This window comes from Dipodomys spectabilis, unplaced genomic scaffold, assembly GCF_019054845.1.
Source record: "Dipodomys spectabilis isolate Male_0828 unplaced genomic scaffold, ASM1905484v1 ptg000783l, whole genome shotgun sequence".
Classification (NCBI taxonomy): Eukaryota; Metazoa; Chordata; class Mammalia; order Rodentia; family Heteromyidae; genus Dipodomys; species Dipodomys spectabilis.
In genome coordinates, this window is record NW_024871460.1 from 26,868,408 (window position 1) to 26,889,110 (window position 20,703).

Sequence of the window (20,703 nt, forward strand, 5' to 3'; positions counted from 1 at the left end):
GATTCCTCCAATGTTTCACAACATTGATTTCTAAAGGACACACTATTCCATTTATGCTTGATTTGTTCTTTTCCCATATATAAACACACTTAACTAGCTAAGAAAAGCATACCCAATACAAAACAAAATCTAAATAATAAAGTTTATATGTGTTTTTATGTAAACATTAGTGTATAGTCTAAATTCAGTGAGTTGGGGTAGAGGTGAAAAATGACATGGATTCAACAGGAACTTGACTCCTGTTGAGTTTGACAGAAGTGTTAAAGCCAAAAAATACTTATCAAATAGTATTTTGATTTGCAGATACTGAACCCATTCCCTGTCTTCTAAATATTCTTTACTTATAATCTGAAATTTTCATGATGATAGTTACTGGCTGGGTCTCCATCAATTTCTTCAATACATAACTTTTTGCACTTCATATGTTTCTGTTTTTACAGCTTTGGGAACAAAATAGGTAGCCAAAATTGGGGGGAGGGAGGGAGGGAGGGAGGGAGAGAGAGAGAGAAGCAACAGGGAAACAGAGAAGCAAATAAACAAATGAAGCAAGGAAGGAAGCAAGGAAGAGAGGAGAGGAATTAAGGAAGAGAAGAGAGGAACTAAGGAAGAGAGTAGAGGAATTAAGGAAGGAAGGAAGGAAGGAGCAAGGAAAGATAGAAGGATAGAAGCAAGAGGAAAGAAAGAGAAAGAAATAAAGGAAGGAAGGAGGGAGGGAGGGAAGGAGGGAGGGAAGAGAAGGGAAGAAAAAGAGGGACAGAGGAAGGAGAGAAAGAAATTCCAATTTTAAAAGAAAGTTACAGGGGCTGGGAAGGTGGCTCCATGGTAGGGCGCTTGCCTGGCATGCATGAGGCCCTAGATTCGATTCCTCAACACCACATAAGCAGAAAAAGCTGGAAGTGGTACTGTGGCTCAAGTGGTAGAGCACTAGCCTTGAGCTAAAGAGCTGAGGGATAGTTCCCTGGCCCAGAGTTCAGGCCCCATGACCAACAAAAAATAAACGATACAACCTTGTACTTACCATTTCTGTGCTTTATAATCAATTTCTGTCTTAGTAAGACAACCCAAAAGAAAGACACATGAGTAGGCATTAAGTAGTTAATAACAGTATTTTGTTTTAACCATGAAACTATTTGACCATCATCATCACAAGCCACACTGAGAGATTTGATTACTGTGCTATTCACTAATCCACAAAAGAATTCTGAGATTGCCTTTAGTTGTTTGAACAAAACATATGAGCAGTTATTAAGCCATCCAAGATATGATGCTGTATCCGTGGAGAATTGAAATAACAGGTCATGTCATCTTGTTTATGGTTAGTGTGATACTAACCATAAGATATTCTGGATGAGAGTAAATAGGCACAGTATCTAAAAACCTGGCATCTTCCTGCAAAGACAGCTGATTCATCATTAGTAGGCAGTCACTGGACTCCCTGATGAGTATTCGTTTTGCCACACTGCCAGCCCCCAAGCCCACTTTTCCTTTGAAAATCCTCTCTTCCTCTAATCCCAAAAAATATATTGAAGACTGAAAGAACCAATGATCCCAACTCCTGGGGCCAAGATATGACCACAAAATTCAATGCTAAGCAGTGATCCATCTGTGACAACCATGATCAGTTTGGGGAAAGAACACAAGCCATAGCACCAAGGAGCATCAACCTCAGACTGTTACTGGAAGAGAGAGAAGCTCCTATCCTTCTCCTATATGGCACAATGAGAGAGTTCTTACCTGGAAACAAGGAAGGAAGGAACAATAAATAGAAGACATGTATTCATAATGATAGACTTGGGAATCTGATCTAGTCATACCTATATATTCAGCCAGACCCTTTCCCAGACTTCTAATATTTTTCACATCAGGGTATCCACTTGGTTTCTTAGTTTCCAACCAAGAGTCCTGACAAATTATAAGTAACTTGAAATCAGCAAAAGTGCCAAGAATACAGAAATATAGAGCAAGTAACTCCTGCCATGAAAAAAAATCTTTTTTTTTGTTTTCCTAGTAAGTTTTTTATTGTACCCCTGTACACAGGGGTTACAGTTACATGAGCAAGGTAATGAGTACATTTCTTATCAAGCATTGTTGCCTCCTCCTTTGTTTTTCCCATACCATCCCTTCCCTCCCACCTCCTCAACTACTCCTCTCTCCCACCCTAAATTGTAAAATTTATTTCTCAACATAGTGTCTTACACATCTCAATGTTGCAATGAGTCAGCCTATATCCCATTTAAACATTTTGTTTTTTCCCTTCCCCTCCCCAAATTATACCAGCATCAAATACAGTGAAAACAGGGGTTGTACCATGGGGAAGGGACATACAAAGCAACAAAAAAAATCACATGGTACCTTATAAATATGTTAGAAACAATAGCAAGAAAGAAAAAAACACTTGTGTCCCTATCTTGGGGTTCATTTTGTTTAACATCAACTTATCTGACCTTTTCTGCTTGACTCAGACATATACTAGATATTGCAAATAAGGGAAACCATGGGACCTATGTTTCTTTGGGCCTGGCTTACTTTACTTAATATAATTTTTTCCAAGTCTTTCCATTTCCTAACAAATGGGGTAATGTCATTCTTTCTGATGGAGGCATAGAATTCCATATATATATATATACCACATATGAAAAAAATCTTATGGTCTAGATGGAAGGACAATAAACACAAAAAGTGACTAGAAACATTTGCTCAACTCAGTGATAAGTCCTCTGTGAGTAAAGAGAGGGGACATGCTGCTATTCCACAGCATATAAAAGAGGAGCTGAGTTTGGAAGAATTGTTAGATGTCCATAGAGAAAGCAAAAGCAGTTGAGTAAGGACAAATTTGAGAGCTGAAATTCAAGAATGCATTTAGAATGCTTGGGAAACAATGTCATGTAAACACTAAATAATTATAAATTGTTCAACCATGGAAATACAATAATAAATATCCTAGTCCAGGAGCAAAAAGAATTCATAGGTTTTTTATAATGAGAGTCCCATTATGTAAATTATCTTATATCTACTCTAGGTAAGATAATATTTACTCCTCAACAATTCAAGCATTGAAATTGTGTGTGAAGAACTAATGACATAAATAAAAACCAAATGGAGTCTTTTCCCTTTCCAGATAGTAGATAATTCTCTTTTCTGAACACTACTTCTGGTCTATTCCTGCAATACATCTCAGCAAGAACCAAAGGACTATTGAGAATAAACCAAGCCACATCCGTTCTACTCATTCAGTTTAAGAAAATAGAGCCATGAACCAAGAGGAGGAGGTTAAAGAAAGGCATGGACAGAAATCAGGGAAGCAAGTGGGATCATGCTGTTCTCCTATATACTTTGTCCAAATTTCTTCATGAGATGAAAAGTTGGTAATAGAAAGTATTGAAAGCATTTTCTGTTTCCACTGTGGTTTTTCCCTTTTCCCTCGTGCCATTAAGAAATTGCATGGACAGAGTTTGGATTGGCTCTTGTCACAAACGGGAATGTGGTTCCTGTGTCCCTCTCTTTCCTTTTTGGGGGGAAATTATTGTGTAGTTAATTTTAATAAAATGAATGTTCTCTTTAGCTTTTGAGTAGTCTATGTTGCAAAAGGCCACATGAGGTGAATGTGAGATTTTTCTGGAGTTTATCCTCAAACTTAATAAGTCATGTTTGTGATCATATATTTTAAGGACTTATGAGTTATTTCCCAGATATTTTACTGAAAACAAATAACTAGACATGGTTCATTAGTAATATACTTTCCATCATGTTTGCATGAAAAAAAGATATCTCTAATGTGGTAGGCATTGTACAAGTGGTAGAATGCCTTCGTAGCATGCACAAAACCTTGAGGTCAAACTCCAGTACCACTCCAGTGGACCCCTTTATGTCCACTTGAATTTCTACTTCAGAGACATGTGTGACATACCATGGTAAAACACCCTTGAACGGTTTGCATACCCTAACATAATAAATGACAAGAACGTAGAACAGGCCCTATGGAAAGCACACTAGTAGGGAAACATGGAGAACAGAGATGGCAAAGGAAGGTGAGCATGACCAAAATACCTTACACACGTGTATGAAAATGTAACTGATGAAGTTAGTTTTGGAAAGGGGAAGGTGAGGGGAGTGAAAGTACCAGAGACCAACGTATATTGTACTCACATAAGGACCTATGAAAATAAAAGCCCCTTGTGCAACTAATTGGTGCTAATTTTAAAATATGGGAAGAAAATATTTAAACAATAAAATTCCCTTCCATTTGTAGTACCATCTTAATTGTTTCCACTGGGAGGACATATATCTATTTGAAAAAAACATGCTACCAGGTGATCGTGACACTCTTTCTTGTCAGGACCTAACTACATAAATCTTGGCTAACAAAATCTCATTATTTTATCAAAGATGGTTACTGCTATGATTACTGTTTACAGAAAGAAATTGAAACAGAGCAAAATACCTGTTTATCAAACCACAATAAGAAATACTTTCATTTTGAAAAGATATCATTTTACATTTAAAAGTGAAAGTCTATATACATATGTCTAATTTTCATTCTTGGCTATAATGAAATGCATTTTCCTTAAGCAAATAAATACAGCAATAGGAATTATGGTTATTATAAGTAAAAGTAGCCTTTTACTTTCATTTAAATAAGTATGTCTGCTAAGTTTTTTGTCGTTTGAATAGTAGCATCAAGATATTTTTAAGAATCATTCAAAATGTGGCTTGGTGACAATAACTGCCATATTCTAAATTTTAAAAGTTGAAAATCTTAAATGGTTTTTCTTTCTTGCTATTGTTTCTAACATATATATAAGATGATTTCTTTGTATGTCCCTCCCCCACGGTATAACCCCTGCTTTCACTGTATTTGATGTTGGTATAATTTGTGGAGGGGAAGGGCAAAAACAAATTGTTTAAATAGGGATACAGGTGGACCCATTGCAACAATGAGATGTACAAGACGTTATATCGAAAAACGAACTTTACAACTTTGGCACAGGTTGGGGGCAGTGGTGGGGGCAGAGATGGGAAGGGATGGGAAGGGATGGGAAGGGGAAACAAAGGAGGAGGCTACAATGCTTGGTAAGAAATGTACTCATTACCTTGCCCATGTGATTGCAACCCCTCTGCCTGGTATTTTCACAAAAGAAAGAAAGAAAAAGAAAGGAAGGAAGGAAGGAAGGAAGGAAGGAAGGAAGGAAGGAAGGAAGGAAGGAAGGAAGGAAGGAAGGAAGGAAGGAAGGAAGGAAGGAAGGAGAGAGAAAGAGAGAGAAAGGAGATAGAAAGAGAGAGAAAGAGAGGGAGAAAGAAAAAAAGAAAAGTTGAAAATCTTGAAATATGTACTTATATTTTACAGCATAAAATGAAGTTTGATTGAAATTTAAGTCATATGTGTAGTAGATGGAAGAAAAAAAAGGAGAGTAAGATGATTTTCTGTTTTCTCATTAAAAAGTATAATGGTAAGCAATACAACATCAGCTCCCATGATACCCTTGTACCTTTCAATATGTATGTCACCTCACACGTCAAAAAGTGACTTTACAGGTGTGGTTATGAGATAGGTAGGTTAATCCTAAGTGGGAAGAGAAAATGGAAAACAAGTCCTAGAAGGACTAGATCTAGAATCTTGAGAAATTCGTCATATCCAAGTGCTTTTTAGATCTAACTTCCACATGTTAGAGAGAACATGTGCCATTCGTTTCTCTGATCTTGGCTTGCTTCACTTAAGATGATTTGTTCTAGTTCCATCCATTTCCTTGCAAATGACATTATTTTATTCTTTTTAATGGCTATGTACAATTCCATTGTAAAGGTACCACACATCTATGGTGGGGCATCTGAGTTAACAACAGTGAGACCAAAAGAGGTTAGTCTTGGGAGAGAATATCAAAGGTGCACTACCCAAGCGCCTCTTCATGTATCTATAAAACTATGCACATACTGAAACGAACTCCATTATATGGAAACAAATGACTCTTAATGTTTTTTCTTTTGCTGATGAGTCCGTAATCTTTACCTCATATACAGTATATTCATGTGCACATCTGTGGGAGGAGGACACAGAATCTGAGGAAAACGTATGAAAAGGTGTAGCAGTAGAAGGTACTAATGAAAGTGGGACATTAATGAAAGTAAACTATACAACTCATGAGTGGAGAAGGAAGGGAGGGAATGGAAGGGAATGAGGGATTAGATGACACTGTGTGAAAGAAAGTGTACCTATTGCCTGACATGTAAATGTAACCCCTATGTATATCACCTCTATAATAACAATAAAGTAAATTAATACTTAAAAACAGAAAGACTATCTCTATCAGTATTATCTTTAAAGAAAGAGAGACAATTGTTTCCAAACAGGGTCAAGTTCAAGCTCCTTATTTTTTGTCAGGTTTGTGGTATTTTTAGTCATTTTTTAAATAATGTTTCTCCCACCATTCCCATCCATGCTTATTGATTCACTGTTCTGTGGACATGACTCTTTCTTCTCCATACATTCTCTCTTAAGATATCTTCTCTGCTTCCCGCTCCATATGTCTGACTTCTACCTGTTTCAAAGCCTGGTCTCTGCCTGGTTAAGGGCATTTCTTAGAACAGACAACCTGCAGTCATCTCCCCCGTCACTTTGAAGCCCATAAAGCAACTGATCTCTACCACTTATTAAACATTTAGCTTTGATAGCTAGTGTCTTACGTCTTTAGAATTTAAACTCTCGTGTTAAACCACTTGGGACTGAGTAGCTGCTCCTACTCATTGGCACTGTAGTGAACATACAATTTTCCTACTTAAAGTCGACCCACAATGTTTATATAGAGATTACAAATAATTTCTAAAACCCAGGATGGATAATGTATATGCAGAATGACCACTCCTCTAAGCTAGGAGTGACAGTGCTGGTAATGAATGTCCTCTGAAGTTAACTGATCCATTTAGGAAGAGTCACCATATATTCAAATGTGCAAAGGACAACTCTAGTTAAATGAACTGAAACAGAATACAATGTGAAATTCTTTAGATGAAATATATATGTATCTATATATATGTGTGTTTGTGTGTATGTATATACACACAGACATATATATATACTGAATGTAACACTATGATTTATTTTTCCAGCAGTTTAAGAACAATAGAGAGAGCTCTATCAGGGAAAAAAGAAAATTGAGGGACTTCTAATGGGAATAGAAGTGATCAAAACACAGTGTGTAAGTTCATTTATACTGTAATTGTCTTTTGAGTTCATGTGAATAAAATAATAAGGAACTTACATTACCATCTCAATTCTTCTGAACAATAAATACATATTACTTTCATGACCATTTAGAACTCAAAATGCAATGCCTTCTGATCCTAGTGCCTAATGCACATTAAATTGACTAACCACTGCATAAATGTTTTAAAACCTACATTCATTTTCACAGTTGACTGCTTGAAATGATCAGTTCTGTAAATTAATGTCAGTGGTATCTTAACAGTAATAACGTTTTACTGCAAAGTAAGATTTTACTCCATAAGTAATGAGTAAAATTATTAAATGTAACCTTATATTATGTTTCATTACTGGCAGCTTGTCATAAAAAAGGAATTAAGGCTACAAATTTTCATTTATTTTCATAAAGTAGATGAGCATTTTCACTCATTTGTAGTGAGACTTATTCACTCTAATCTTCTCTTTTGAGGGTAGGTTTAATTACATTACATCATTCAATACAGGGTTGAGAGTTCATATCCCAAACTGTTCCTCCCTGTGTGCTCCAACTTTAAAGGAATCTGGGGAAATGTTAAGTTCAACTAATGAAACTTCTTATAAGAAATGAAAACCATCAAATGCATATCTTGAGCACAGGATCACTTAAGGGTTTGGAAAGGGTTTTATGAGAATATTTAGGTTACTAGTTCAAATGTGGCCCCAGTTAGTAGTAACTAAAAGGGATTATTTTTTGTTGGTGTTTCAAAGATTTATATTCTTAGGAGTTTAACATTGAAATATCAATTATTTTGGACTTACTGATAATTGCTAAGGGCTAACATGCTAACAGAGCTCTAACATGTAGGAAAAGAACAAAAGCAACCAAATGAGTTAAAGATTAATATTGGAAACTGGGTAACATTTTTATCGACGATTTCCCAATTGTCATCTTAATAATTCTGAAGACAAACGTGACCTAATTTTATATTCACCTGGATAGAAGCTATTATTATATATTAGGGCTTTTCTGGTTTATGTAAAAACAAAGATTTCTATCATCTGGAGCAAACACTGCTACAGGCAGAACATTGTCATGCATTGTAAAGCATAACACAGAAGCCCGACATAGGCATTATCAAATGGGATCTTCCTTTCTGCTCAAGTATGTACAATAAACGTTAACATTCTTCAAATGTAGTTCCTGAAGAGATAGTTAAGAAGTGGAACACAGTTTCATTCAATTCCTCTTTATGTATCTTGTTATGTATCTTGATCAAAGTCTTCCCTTCCACTATTCTCCTCCATCTCTCCCAACCCCACCCATCCCTCAAGTTTCCAGGTTCCATTTTCATATCGGTTCATTGAGTACTGTAACTGCTTTAGCCCATCCTTCCTCTCTCTGTTCATCTGCCCGCTGCCTTTCACTTTTTTTTTTCTTTTTTTGTCGGTCGTGGGGCTTGAACTCTGGGCCTGGGTGCTGTCACTCAGCTCTTCAGTTCAAGGCTGGCACTCTACCACTTGAGCCACAGTGCCACTTCCGGTTTTCTGGTGGTTTATTGGAGGTAAGAGTTTCATGGCTTTTCTTGCCCGGGCTGGCTTTGAACCATGATCTTCAGATCTCAGCCTCCTGAGTAGCTAGGATTACAGGCCTGAGCCACCGGCGCCTGGCTCCAGTATATTTTTAAACCATTATATTTTTGATGCATTCTGTAGTTTCATGTCCTTGTTACTTTTTTATATTGGTCTCATATTTTGCCTTAAAAAATGAATTCTAACTTCGTTTTTAATTTTTAAATGAAATTATACAAATAAGTAATATCCTCATGCAACTATTATATTTTCATTTTATTTAGGAAAACTAATATTTACCTGACTGTGTATATATCTGTGTTTGTGTATGCGTGTGTGTGTGTGTGTGTAAAATCCTATACTAATATTTTCCTATCTATATACTGGTTCTGTGTTCTACTTTACTGTATTTAAAAAAAAAGATCTGCAGGTTATTTCTCCAAATGTAATCATCTGAAGGTGAAAGCATAAACAATCAGTTGAGCTGAAGCCCTAATTCTGTTATCTGATAGGTTTGAACAGGGAACCGAGCACTTTGTTTAACCTTATCTTAACCCTGAATGGGAGATCCCTGGACTTATCCTAAAAGCCAAAAATTCCACATTAGCAGATGTTAACAAGAGTAAGTTTGATGAACTAAAGATAGGCAGATTTGATGATTTAGACAACAATAAAGAAAAACAAGTGTCAGGCCTATAATGCTAACTTCTCAGTAGGCTGAGATCAGGATGATCATGGTTTGAAGCCAGTATGGGCAAAAAGTTTGTGAGACTGTGTCTTAGCCAATTTAAAAAAAAAAATCCTTGTACATGCCTGTTATCACCAGCTACAGAGAAGCAAAAATAGGCTGGCCAGGACTGGCTAGCCTGGGCAAAAATCAAAACCAAAACTCTATGTGAAAAATAATGAAATCAAAAAAGACTGAAGGCATGGCTCAAGTGGTAGAACATACGTTTTGCAAGTACAAGGCTTTGAGTTTAAACGGTATTTTTACTAAACACAAATTTTTAAAAAAAAAACAGTAGACCCTATGCATAAATGTCTTAAATCCATTTGCAGTAAATAAGTAATAACTAAGCTTAAAGATAGTCCAGTATGTCTGGCTAAGAACAAAGATTTCACACGAAAATTTTTTTCCCTCAGAGTCTCTATTTGATGACTTGGTAGATGTAAAATTATTGACTTCTTTGTATTTGGGTTTTCTCATTAGTGCCCAGGAGTGTTTTAAATACCAAGTAGCAAGTATGAGCAATTCCAAGTAACACTACGGTATCAGAAGTACACCAATAAATATCGGCCCTGGTTACTTTTAGTAGGTTGTAATTTCTCCATGAGAGATTTAAGATTAGGTTAGTAGTTTATCAGATGATTTTGAGAAGGAATCTGTTAGAAAAAAAGTGAACAAGGCAACTTGTCCAAGGTATTTCAAAACATAACTAGTAGAAAGCAAAGTGTTTGGCAACTATTGCCAAGTAATATGATATATTGTACTCACTAAATGCTAAATGTCTCTTGACTATAATCTATTCCAGATGATGATATGACCAATTCACATATAGATTAGTGCAACCAACATTATGTATAGACTCCCATCAGAAGGACTAATATATATTTGGTCATCATTTTCCCACTAACAATTGTTATTTTCTCCTGAGGTATAATATTAAGTTAGGTTTAACTTTCAAATTTCTCTTAAACAATTATGTTGTCTTTGCTAATATAGTTAAGGCCAGTTCTTTTTTTTTAAGATCTTGACATTAATTCTCAGTGGTAGAAGCTCTGCTAGACGTTGCTGTATATTACATTTGATGTAATACATTCATAAATTAATAGGAGGTGAATTCAAATTCAGATCTTCTGATTCATCAGTCACTCATTAGAAATAAAATATGCCCAATACTGTGCCAAGTTTTGTGACTAAAATAGTAAACAAAAGCAAAATGGTCCTTAAGTTCCTTAAACTTAGTTTCAAGGGTCAATGTAGATAGTAATAAGCAAGTAAACAAATGTTCGAATTGCCAAGTGCTGTGAAGACTCCAGGGCTTTCTAACAGAAACACTGAGTTCACTGAGTTAACTTCTTTTTTTTTTTTTTTTTGCCAGTACTGCAGCTTGAACTCAGGGCCTCTGCATTGTCCTTGAGTTTCTTTTACTCAAGGCTAGGACTGTACCACTTGAGCTACAGCTCCACTTCCAGCTTTTTCTGAGTAGTTTTATTGGCAATAAGAGTGTCACAGAGTTTCCTGTCCTGCCCTGGCTGGCTTCGAATCAAGATCCTCAGATCTCAGCCTCCTGAGCAGCTAGGATTATAGATATGAGCCACCCGTGCCTTGCCTGACTGACATTTTCATACAAAACATCAAAGTAGTAAAATACTGAGCAATTTAACTGGCTATTTATTATTAATTGAGAACTTTTATAAACACAAGACTTTTCTAGTAGAGTCAAATCCACATGTCACTTTGTTGAGGATGTTTTCTTTGATTAAACATTTGCTGATTTTTACATTTGCTTTCCTTAAGTACAAGTGGCTAAGCATAGCACAAATATAATTCGTGCATGACAGGATCAAGAAGGAAAAAGCAGCCTTCCTTTAAGGCTATCAATTGCTAACACAAACTAATTTAATTAGTGTAAACCTGATACCAAAGTAGGATGATGGTGATGGTATGGATTCATTTTAAATGTTTATATTCACAATTAAATAATTCTTCATTATATTAACTATTTTGTGATAAGCAAAAGTTCATTCATGAAAATAGGGGATTATTATGTGTAACATTTAACAATGCTTTTGGCTAAGTGCAGTAGCTCAAACCTGTAATCCTAGCGATCAGGAGGCTGAGATCTGAGTATCATGGTTCAAAGCCAGTCTGGGTAAGAAAGTCCCTGAGACTCCTATTTCCAACTAACTACCAAAAAAAAGCCAGAAGTGGAGTGGTGGCTCGAATGGTAGAATGCTAGCCTTGAACAAAGATGCTCAGGGACAGTACTCAGGCTCTGAGTTAAAGCCCAAGAACCAGTACACACACACACACACACACACACACACACACACACACACACACACACACACGTTTCTGATCTTAAAAAAGTTTGGCAAAGGACAATGTGAGGGAAATATTTAGCAGGTCTGACAACAGTCATAGCTGATTTAAATCTCCTAGTTATTACTTTCTCTGGGGATCCTGAGAGCCTCCTCCTTCTGTAGAGCACCCTGGGGAAATGCCTGACATTAGGTGATGTGCATTCCATGGACAGTTCCCCAACTTCATTCTACAGGAATGTAAATGGCCTAAGGGAAGTGGCTCTTGAGAAACCTGTACTGACCTCCTAGAAGTGAATAGATACCTCCACAGCTTAAGTGTGGATTGGTATAACTAAAATAACTTACGTGTTTTCTGCATCATAAACATTATGTTACTCGTAGTTATGCTTAATAAAAGCCTTCTACTTGATAGAAAGCACAGGTGTTTATATATTTTATAATTGGAATCTATTCTTTTCATTCCATGAGGTTATTGATCTCTTTAGGGAAGCCATTGCTTTGCCTTGTCATGTTGTTTTTTGTCAAAATGGAGTTTCTTTAGATAAGATTAATTTTTTTTTCAGTCATGAGGCTTGAACTAATGACCTGGGCACTGTCCCTGAGCTCTTTTGCTGGAGGCTAGTGCTCTACCACTTTGAAGCACAGTGCCATTTCTGGTTTTCTGGTGATTAATGGGAGATAAGAGTCTCACGGTCTTTCCTGCCTGGGCTGGCTTTGAACCATGATCCACAGATCTCAGCCTCCTGAGTGGCTAGGATTACGGGCATGAGCCAGCAGGGCCTGGGATGATAAGATTAATTTTTGAAGATGAATATAGTACTGAGGATATGGCTTAACAGGTAGCGTATTCACCTAACAAGCATGAGGTCCTGAGTTCAATCACTCACCAGAACCACCAAAACAAAAACAAAAAATTATAAACAATAAAACCCTAGTATAAAATATTAAACATTCAAAACTCTAGGTAAAGGGTATATGAATGTTTGTGATATGACTCACTCAAGTTGTAGGCTACTTCTCACTTTTTCAACAACAACAAAGTGTTGTGCTTACTGTATTTGATTATGAGCAGCACACATAGTGAATTGATTCATGAAAGAAATTCCTACATTTAACACTTCGGAGAAATCTAATATAACTCTGCAATGTAAATAGTGATGATCTCATCCAGCAGTTAGAAATGCAAACGTATGGAATGATTCAATACTTTTATCAGCATTCATGTAAGGTCCCTACTGTCCTTGAGGAAACACTGGCTGTGAGAGACCAAACCCTGGCTCTATAGCTATGGACTCAGTGACACAATACTTTGTGTTCCAGAGACTTTATCTTGATTCCAATAAGATAAATAGAAAGCCTCTGGGCACACAGATTCCAAGAAGTAGATGGATGGAGAGAAAAGTCCACAGTGTGCTCTAAAGTAACTTTTTCTTATCATCTGAAAAGCATGCATTTTAATAATAATACTTTTGTACTTAGAATTTAAATCCCACCCATGTAATTGTAACCCTCTGTACAGTATTTTCACAATTAAAGAAAAAAAGAATTTAAATTCCAAGTATCCATGATTATTAAACACTTATCCATTTGAAAGAATCTGAAAAACAGATTTCATTTTCAGATAACAATAGGAAAGGAAAAACAAACAGTAAGAAATAGTAAGCCAATTTTTAAGTTAATGTCTTGGCAAAATAAACCCTCACTTTTAAAATTTTGTTTTAATTTTCCTTAGGTAGTTGTACAAAGGAGGTGCCATTCAACAGAGCAGTTTATGAATAGAGTGCCCCCTGATCAAGGTCACCCCTTTGGAGATTCTCACCCATCCCTCTCACCCCACCCCTCCCTCATGTTTCTTTTGCCATTTAAGAAAGCAATGTATGCATACAATGCATCTTCAACATCTTCATTTCCCCCCTCCCCCTTTCACCCAACCCTTCCCTCATTTTTCTCAGTTCTGTGGCATGTACAATGCATTCTTGACTGCAATCTACTCATTCCCCCCATTCCTTCTCCATCCCCCTCCTCTACTGAAGACTGACCTATGGTCCAGTATAAGCAACACTTGAAAATCTGTATTTGTCATTTCTCTGTATTCCACTGGGCATTTACCCCACTTTTTTCTTACTATTATTTATCTTGTCACCAGCTAACTTATTAATTTGTATATTCATCCAATTATTTGGACCTTTTTCTGTGTGTTAGTGACAAAACAGTCCTTGCTCCTTAACTCCAGGAGTGATATAAAAGCCTTAAGGAGGCAGAGCAGAAATTCCTAGCCCTGGACGCATTATAACAATGTGGATGTCCAGGGCCCTTATCTCTGCCCAATCTGGGTTAGGATAGGTTATCTGTATTTTTTTTTTTTTCAAATTTGGTGAGTGGCTAGTGATAAGACACACTAAGACTGGTGTCAGCGGACTCAACTCAGATCCTTCATTGGCACAAAACTTCTTGAGTCTAATGATACCTTCATTCCCTAGAACCATGCGATTATGAATTCCTTGTTGTCCTTTAGGTATCAGTTCAAGTTGTTCCCCGACACACACCCTTCACACACTCACATACCCACACACAAATTCATATGGTGAAGTCTTTACCTCCAGCGGCTCCGGTGTGCAGTGACAGCCCTTGCTAAAGCAATCAAGTGAAAAGGAATAGTTCAGAGTAGTTCCCAGTGCAATATGATTTGTGGGGGAAATTTGGACACATTCATATGAAAGAAAGACAGTGGGAGGACGTAGAGGGAGAAGATGGCCTGATAAGAGCAAATTGTTCTTAAATCTTCAGAAGGAACTATCTCTGATAGTAACTTGATACTGGACTTCTGTTCTCCAGAACTGAAGACAGCAGAATCTGTTGCTAGAGCTACTCAGTTTATGGCACTGCTACATCAGTTCTAAGAGACTTATATACTACTCTATTGGAAGTTAAAATTGCATGTGTGTTTATTGGTTTAATGTTTGCCTCTTCCACAAGATGATAATCTTCAGAATGGCAGGAACTGCATCTGTTATTCATTTCACATTGTCAACGATTGCACTTCGCTGTCCCAAGAGAGGTCAAGTGCTACTCAGAGCAAAAATATATGGTGCCAAGAACAAATGTTGTCGGGACAAGAACAGACGTAGGCAAACTGTGATCCTCAGGCCAAATCTGTTTCACATTCGGTTTGCATACGACATGTAAACTAAAAATCACTTTACTTTTTTTTAAAAAAAATGGTTAAAAGAAACAGGCAACTATTTCATGTCATGTAAGTAGAATATGAAATTTAGGTTTCATTGGGACGAGGCCAATCTCATTTACATATTATGTATAGATATTTTCCTGAAGGAGAGTTTTGAGTTGCGATAGACTCCACATCGCCTAAGCCATACTTTATGATTAATTATAGACAATAAACATCTAGTATAGACACTTCAATAGGCCTCAGGAGCGTTGCAATTGCCCAAGGACCCACATCTTCTCAGTGGAATACTGTTGTAGGCTCATACTGATACTCAGTGTGCTAGAATAGTATGATGAAACAAACCAGCCAGCACAATCTTTTCTTGGCTCACAGCTCCATAACAGACGAGTGAATAATCCTTCTCCCTAGGAGCAGGCAGCTTTATTAATGGTTGATGAATAAAAGAGATTTGCTGAATAAAACTTTTTAATTTCCATGCAATTTTGATGAAATGCGAGTTTAGATATAAAATAAACAGATGATAGTGATAATTATATGCACATATCAGATTTTTCTGCACACACTGGTTATACTATCATAGAAGTCAGTCCCTTACATACGAAGTTTGAGTTGTCTTAAATAAGGACAATCTCCCATTCATATTCACATAAAAGCACCACTTACCTTTGATGGACTAACAAACTGAACACATTCCAGCCATGTTGTTAAAAAGGATTTTCCACATATTACACATCTTTTCCTCTTAGAGATTTTGTCTTTGATATCTGGATACTCTTCTATGGCATGCATAATGAAAGAATTTTTTTCTTCTAGCTGATTCATGATAAATCTTGCTGTTATTTCCTAAAGTAAAAAGAATATGGCTCCTCAAATTAATTTCAAGTTTTTATTATGTTGTTTTCTGCCTTATTATCCAGTTTTTGTTAAACCAATATTAAATCTATATTCTACATATTCTATATATTCTATATTCTAAATTCTAAATTATTGTGAATGTAATATGGAATTATAAATAAGTTTGACTTTTATCAACATACAGAAAGCAGGTTACTTCCACTGTAATATATTTCTGCCTTTTTTTTGTGGGGGGGGGGGTCCAGTCGTGGGGCCTGAACTCTGGGCCTGGGCACTGTCCCTCAGCTCTTCAGCTCAAGGCTAGCGCTCTACTACTTGAGCCACAGCGCCACTCCCGGCTTTTTTCTTTTTGCTTATGTGGTGCTGAGGAATCGAACCTAGGGCCTCAGGCATGCAAGGCAAGCGCTCTACCAGTGAGCCACTTCCCAGCCCCTATTTCTGCCTTTTTTGTATAGAAATCTAGGTCACAATAGATTGCTATTATCTTTTAAAAATTAGATATAGTTTAGATCTAAATTTGGTAAATTTAGTTACAATAAATAAGGATTGTACAAGCATTCATACTGGACTCAAAAACTGGATCTGGCCAGGCGCCAATGGCTGACGTCTGTAATCCTAGCTACGCAGGAGGCTGAGATCTGAGGGTCATGGTTCCAAGCCAGCCTGGGCAGAAAAGTCTGTGAGACTCCTATCTCTAATCTCCACTAGAAAGCTGGGGTGGCACTGTGGCTCAAGTGGTTCTGTGCTTTCCTTGAGCTGAAGAGCTGAAAGACAGTGCCCAAGACCAGAGTTCAAGCCCCATGACCGACAAAATAAAGAAAGAAAGAAAGAAAAATTGTGTCTGTCCTTAGATAAATATCTTAGTTTTTCTCATATGTGGAATCTAGACTTTAAAAAGATATGAAAGTAGAAAAGGAAGGGAATAGAGAAATGAGTGGTGAATTGAGCAAAGTATATTATACAATTGTTGACATGTAAAGAGATATCATAATGATACCCTTTACTTTGTACATTTATTAGAATATACTAAATAAAATTGCATTTTTAATATTCACTGAGGTCTAAATCCAAACTATTTAAGCTGAAGTTCACAAGCCAATATAATCTGCATCATCTGGGAGCTTATCAGAAATGCAGAATATTTGATGTACCCCAGATCAACAGAATCAAAAATTCAATTCAACAAGAGACTCTTATTTATTAATACAATTGTCTGCCTGTATGTATACTTATTTGATAAAGGCTGTGATTAACTGCACTCAATATCTGAACAGCACCGCTGTATTGAACAGCATTGACTTCTATGAACTAAATAACTTGCATCATTCTGTAATATACTTGGCCAAAGAGATGGTCACAGAATTGACTTGATGAACTATATAAATAGTATTTTATTTTTAGTATTAAGTAGTAAAAGGGATGAGAAAATGGAAATTGCTTTTACCAGGACTATCAACATTATCAACATTGTAATACATAAAATCAAGTCTTCATTGATCAAACAAAGGAAATGAGCACAGCTATTAGCTTTATTCCCAATTTTTGTCAGTAGCAGAAAAGTCTTGCATAAATGTTACAGAAACATTTTAATAGTATATGGAGAGAGTTTATCTGGGACTTGTTTTACTTAGCCAAAGTAAAAAATTTCCCCATAGAATTACATTAGTACATCAAGCAATTCATATATATATATATATATATATATACATATATATATATATACACATATGTATATATTTTTGAGACTACATGTATATATAATATTAAGAATATGTACATTCATAAGTATATACATGATCTTTCATTTATTTACCCTAATGAAAGTCTTAAAAGTTTTCATTGAAAATAACAGGTTGATAATAGCCCATAAAGTGCTGTGACCCTGATCCCTGTCACCTTACTCTTAGAATTTAACAAAAGACTTGGAAAGGTTTACACAGCCACAACAAGCATAGACTTGTTAAATGTCCCATCCTTGTTAAATTTTCCATCCACAACATATTCTCTTTCCCACTGAATCTCTGTTTCCTGCATACAGGTAAGTGGCTGAGATCAATTCAAAGACCAGTCTGAAAGCATTAATATTACCAGGCCTCCAACACCAGACATTTACTTTCATCTTTTTTCTAACTATACACAGCAGAGGTAGTGATTCTAAATGAAACACCATGTTGACTATATGACTTCCCTGGTTTGGTTCAGTCTGCAGAGAACTTATAGACAAGGATTCACTTTCCATGCAGAAGGTAGAATGATTTCCTAAAATCTGTGAGACCTACAAATATGTTTATAGAGATTGCTTTTTTCCATTTATGATTTCTGGATCCAACACATGTCAGTTACACTCAGTGTATCTTGACAGTTCTTACATAAGACATTATTTATATACTTCGGTGTACTGCCAATATGTTACTTTGGAATGACAAGTTATAATATTAATATATAAATTTTGATTTGGAAATGTGAGAATATATGAAGTAAGATAGTTTCAACCTAATAGGACCTCTTGGGATACTTCTTAGAAACACATTTAATATGGTTGTCAAAAATATATATTGATGACTTAATTCCAGTGTTTTAAAACACAAGAAACCTTTTCTGGACAAATAAATCACTCATTTTAAATAGTTTATATAGTATTTTGTTAGAATATCTATAAGGTAACCATATGTAGGTTTGGAACTACAATTTTGAAATAAAAGAGAGTAGTCTTCTGACACCTTGAATGCTGGAAACATTCTTGATCTTAAAGCTTTTCAGAAAGCCTGCTAACACTTTGGTTTATCTGCTCATGGGGGCTCCTCCACAAACCAGGATCCCCTCCTATCCAAAACAACTTTCTCTCCCTTTCCTTCACTCTCCTAGATACCCTTGCTGAAGCAGCACTGTGGGCATGGGATTTGAAGCCTAACTGTTCAAGTTGGCATCTCTGTAACAATACTATCTTTGCAACTTTGAACAAGTTATTTAACCTCTCAGGGTCTCTGTTTCTCTGTCTATAAAAAGGGACTGTGATGGTACCTTTACCTTTCTAGTTTATTAGTGACTACATTTGTTTATTCCTTTTAAGAGTTTAGAACAGTTCTTGGTACACATAAAGTTAAAACAAGTGTTAGCCAGTGTAGTATTATTCTGAAAAGTTTCACATGGGAGAAAAATAAGCTGGAGAGATTAAGTAAGTTAAAATAATTGTGTTCTAAATTATTTACAATTAAATGTTAAATGAGACATTTAGGGCACAAGAATAGAAAATAATTGTTTATGGAAATATTTTCTAGAAGATAATTTGAAAAGAGCTAATGTTTAAAAAGAAAGAAAATTACTATTAAAAATTTACTATTAAAATTTACTATTAAAAAAAGAAATTTACTATTAGTATGGTCATGGTAACTCTACCTATAAAGGGGAAACAGACCTTAAAATTGATCATCTAAATACCTCAGAGTGGAGAAATGACTAAAATATTATCACATAACAATGTCATGTGTTCATCAAAAAACGTTTTAGTTTTTTATCTGATCAGAAAGCCACAATATTTTGAGTGAAGAAAAAATAATGTACAGAGTTTGACTTCACCTTTAAAAGCACACTCTAGATCCATAGTAAGGTCTAGAAGAATAAATGTCAAAGGAAAGAATGATTCTATCTCAGCATATTAGAATTTTGAGTATTTCCATTTAAAAGTTCTCTTCCCCCCCCCCCCCCAAAAAAAATTCTCAAAATGAGCTTGGATAAGTTACTTTTACAGTGTCTTATGGCAAGTAACTTTTAAGGAATCTTTTGCTATATAAGCATATCATAACTTATTTTTATTTTCTTCCTTGTGTATCTCTATTTTCTGGATTTTATAATGAACATGCAGTATCATGCAGCTAGTTTTTAAAAATAAATTTATAAACAAACTAAGCCTTTGAATGAAAGCGGCTATTTACTCTGGTCATGAAACTTGAACTCTGTAAAATCTGAACTCTGTAAAAGCTGGAAGTCAAATGAAACTTTTGCATGTTCAACTATAGCCTGGTGGATCTGACAAGTCCAAATTCATGATGGAGAGCTGTTCTCTAAGGTTAGAAGATCTGAAATCTTCTTTGTCCATTACAAATTGAATCCTCTATCATGGTTTCCTATTCCTTATGATATCATCAATGTTTTGTATATGTGTTTGTATGTGCGTGCACATGCTCTCTGGTACTAGAGCTTGAATTTAAGGCCTGGGCACTGTCCCTGAGTTTTTTTGCTCAAAGCTAGTGTTCTACCACGTGAGCCACTGCTCTACTTCCGGCTTTTTTGGTTGTTAATGAATCTTCCCTGGCTGTCTTCAAACTGTAACCTTTCATATTGCAGTCTCTTGAATTGCTAGACATTACAGGCATGAGCCACCAGCACTTGGCTTATCAACACTTTTAAGTACAATAAGTGTGAATTTTAGATCATATTCATTCCTTCATTAGGAGTGAGGACACACAAAAATGGAGATCCAGAAGATAAAGATATCACAAGAACAAATCAGACACATCTTTAGATGACACTAAAATCATACTTGGAAGGCTAGAGTGAAAAATAAATTCCTCTCTTTTCATCTAACAAAATTTCCAGACTTATGTGTATGTAGTCACTCTGGCAATCATGTAGGACGGTATTGGATTCTGTCAGCAAGTCAAAATGATGTGCAGGGTCCACATTGCCAACGGACTAAGATTACATTAAACATTTTCTGGTTTCGTAAGAACACTTTAAAAGACAAACCTTGAAATTTGAAGCCATGGAGAACAAGGAAAGGGGTGACAATTGTCCAAAAAGAAATGTACTCTTGCTGGATTTGTGTAAGTAATTCTAACCCCTCTGTACACCACCTTTCTAATAACAC

The 20,703-nt window shown here is 36.0% G+C and overlaps 1 protein-coding gene across 1 annotated transcript in view; it reads right to left on the minus strand.

Moving 5' to 3' along the window:
• The window catches only part of Lrrc69 (leucine rich repeat containing 69), a 68,880-nt gene that overhangs the window by 291 nt on the left and 47,886 nt on the right, over positions 1-20,703 (minus strand). Inside the window, exon 3 of the mRNA XM_042673115.1 lies at positions 15,645-15,824. Coding sequence (XP_042529049.1) covers positions 15,645-15,824 — 180 coding nt within the window. The remainder of the gene's footprint in view (positions 1-15,644; positions 15,825-20,703) is intronic.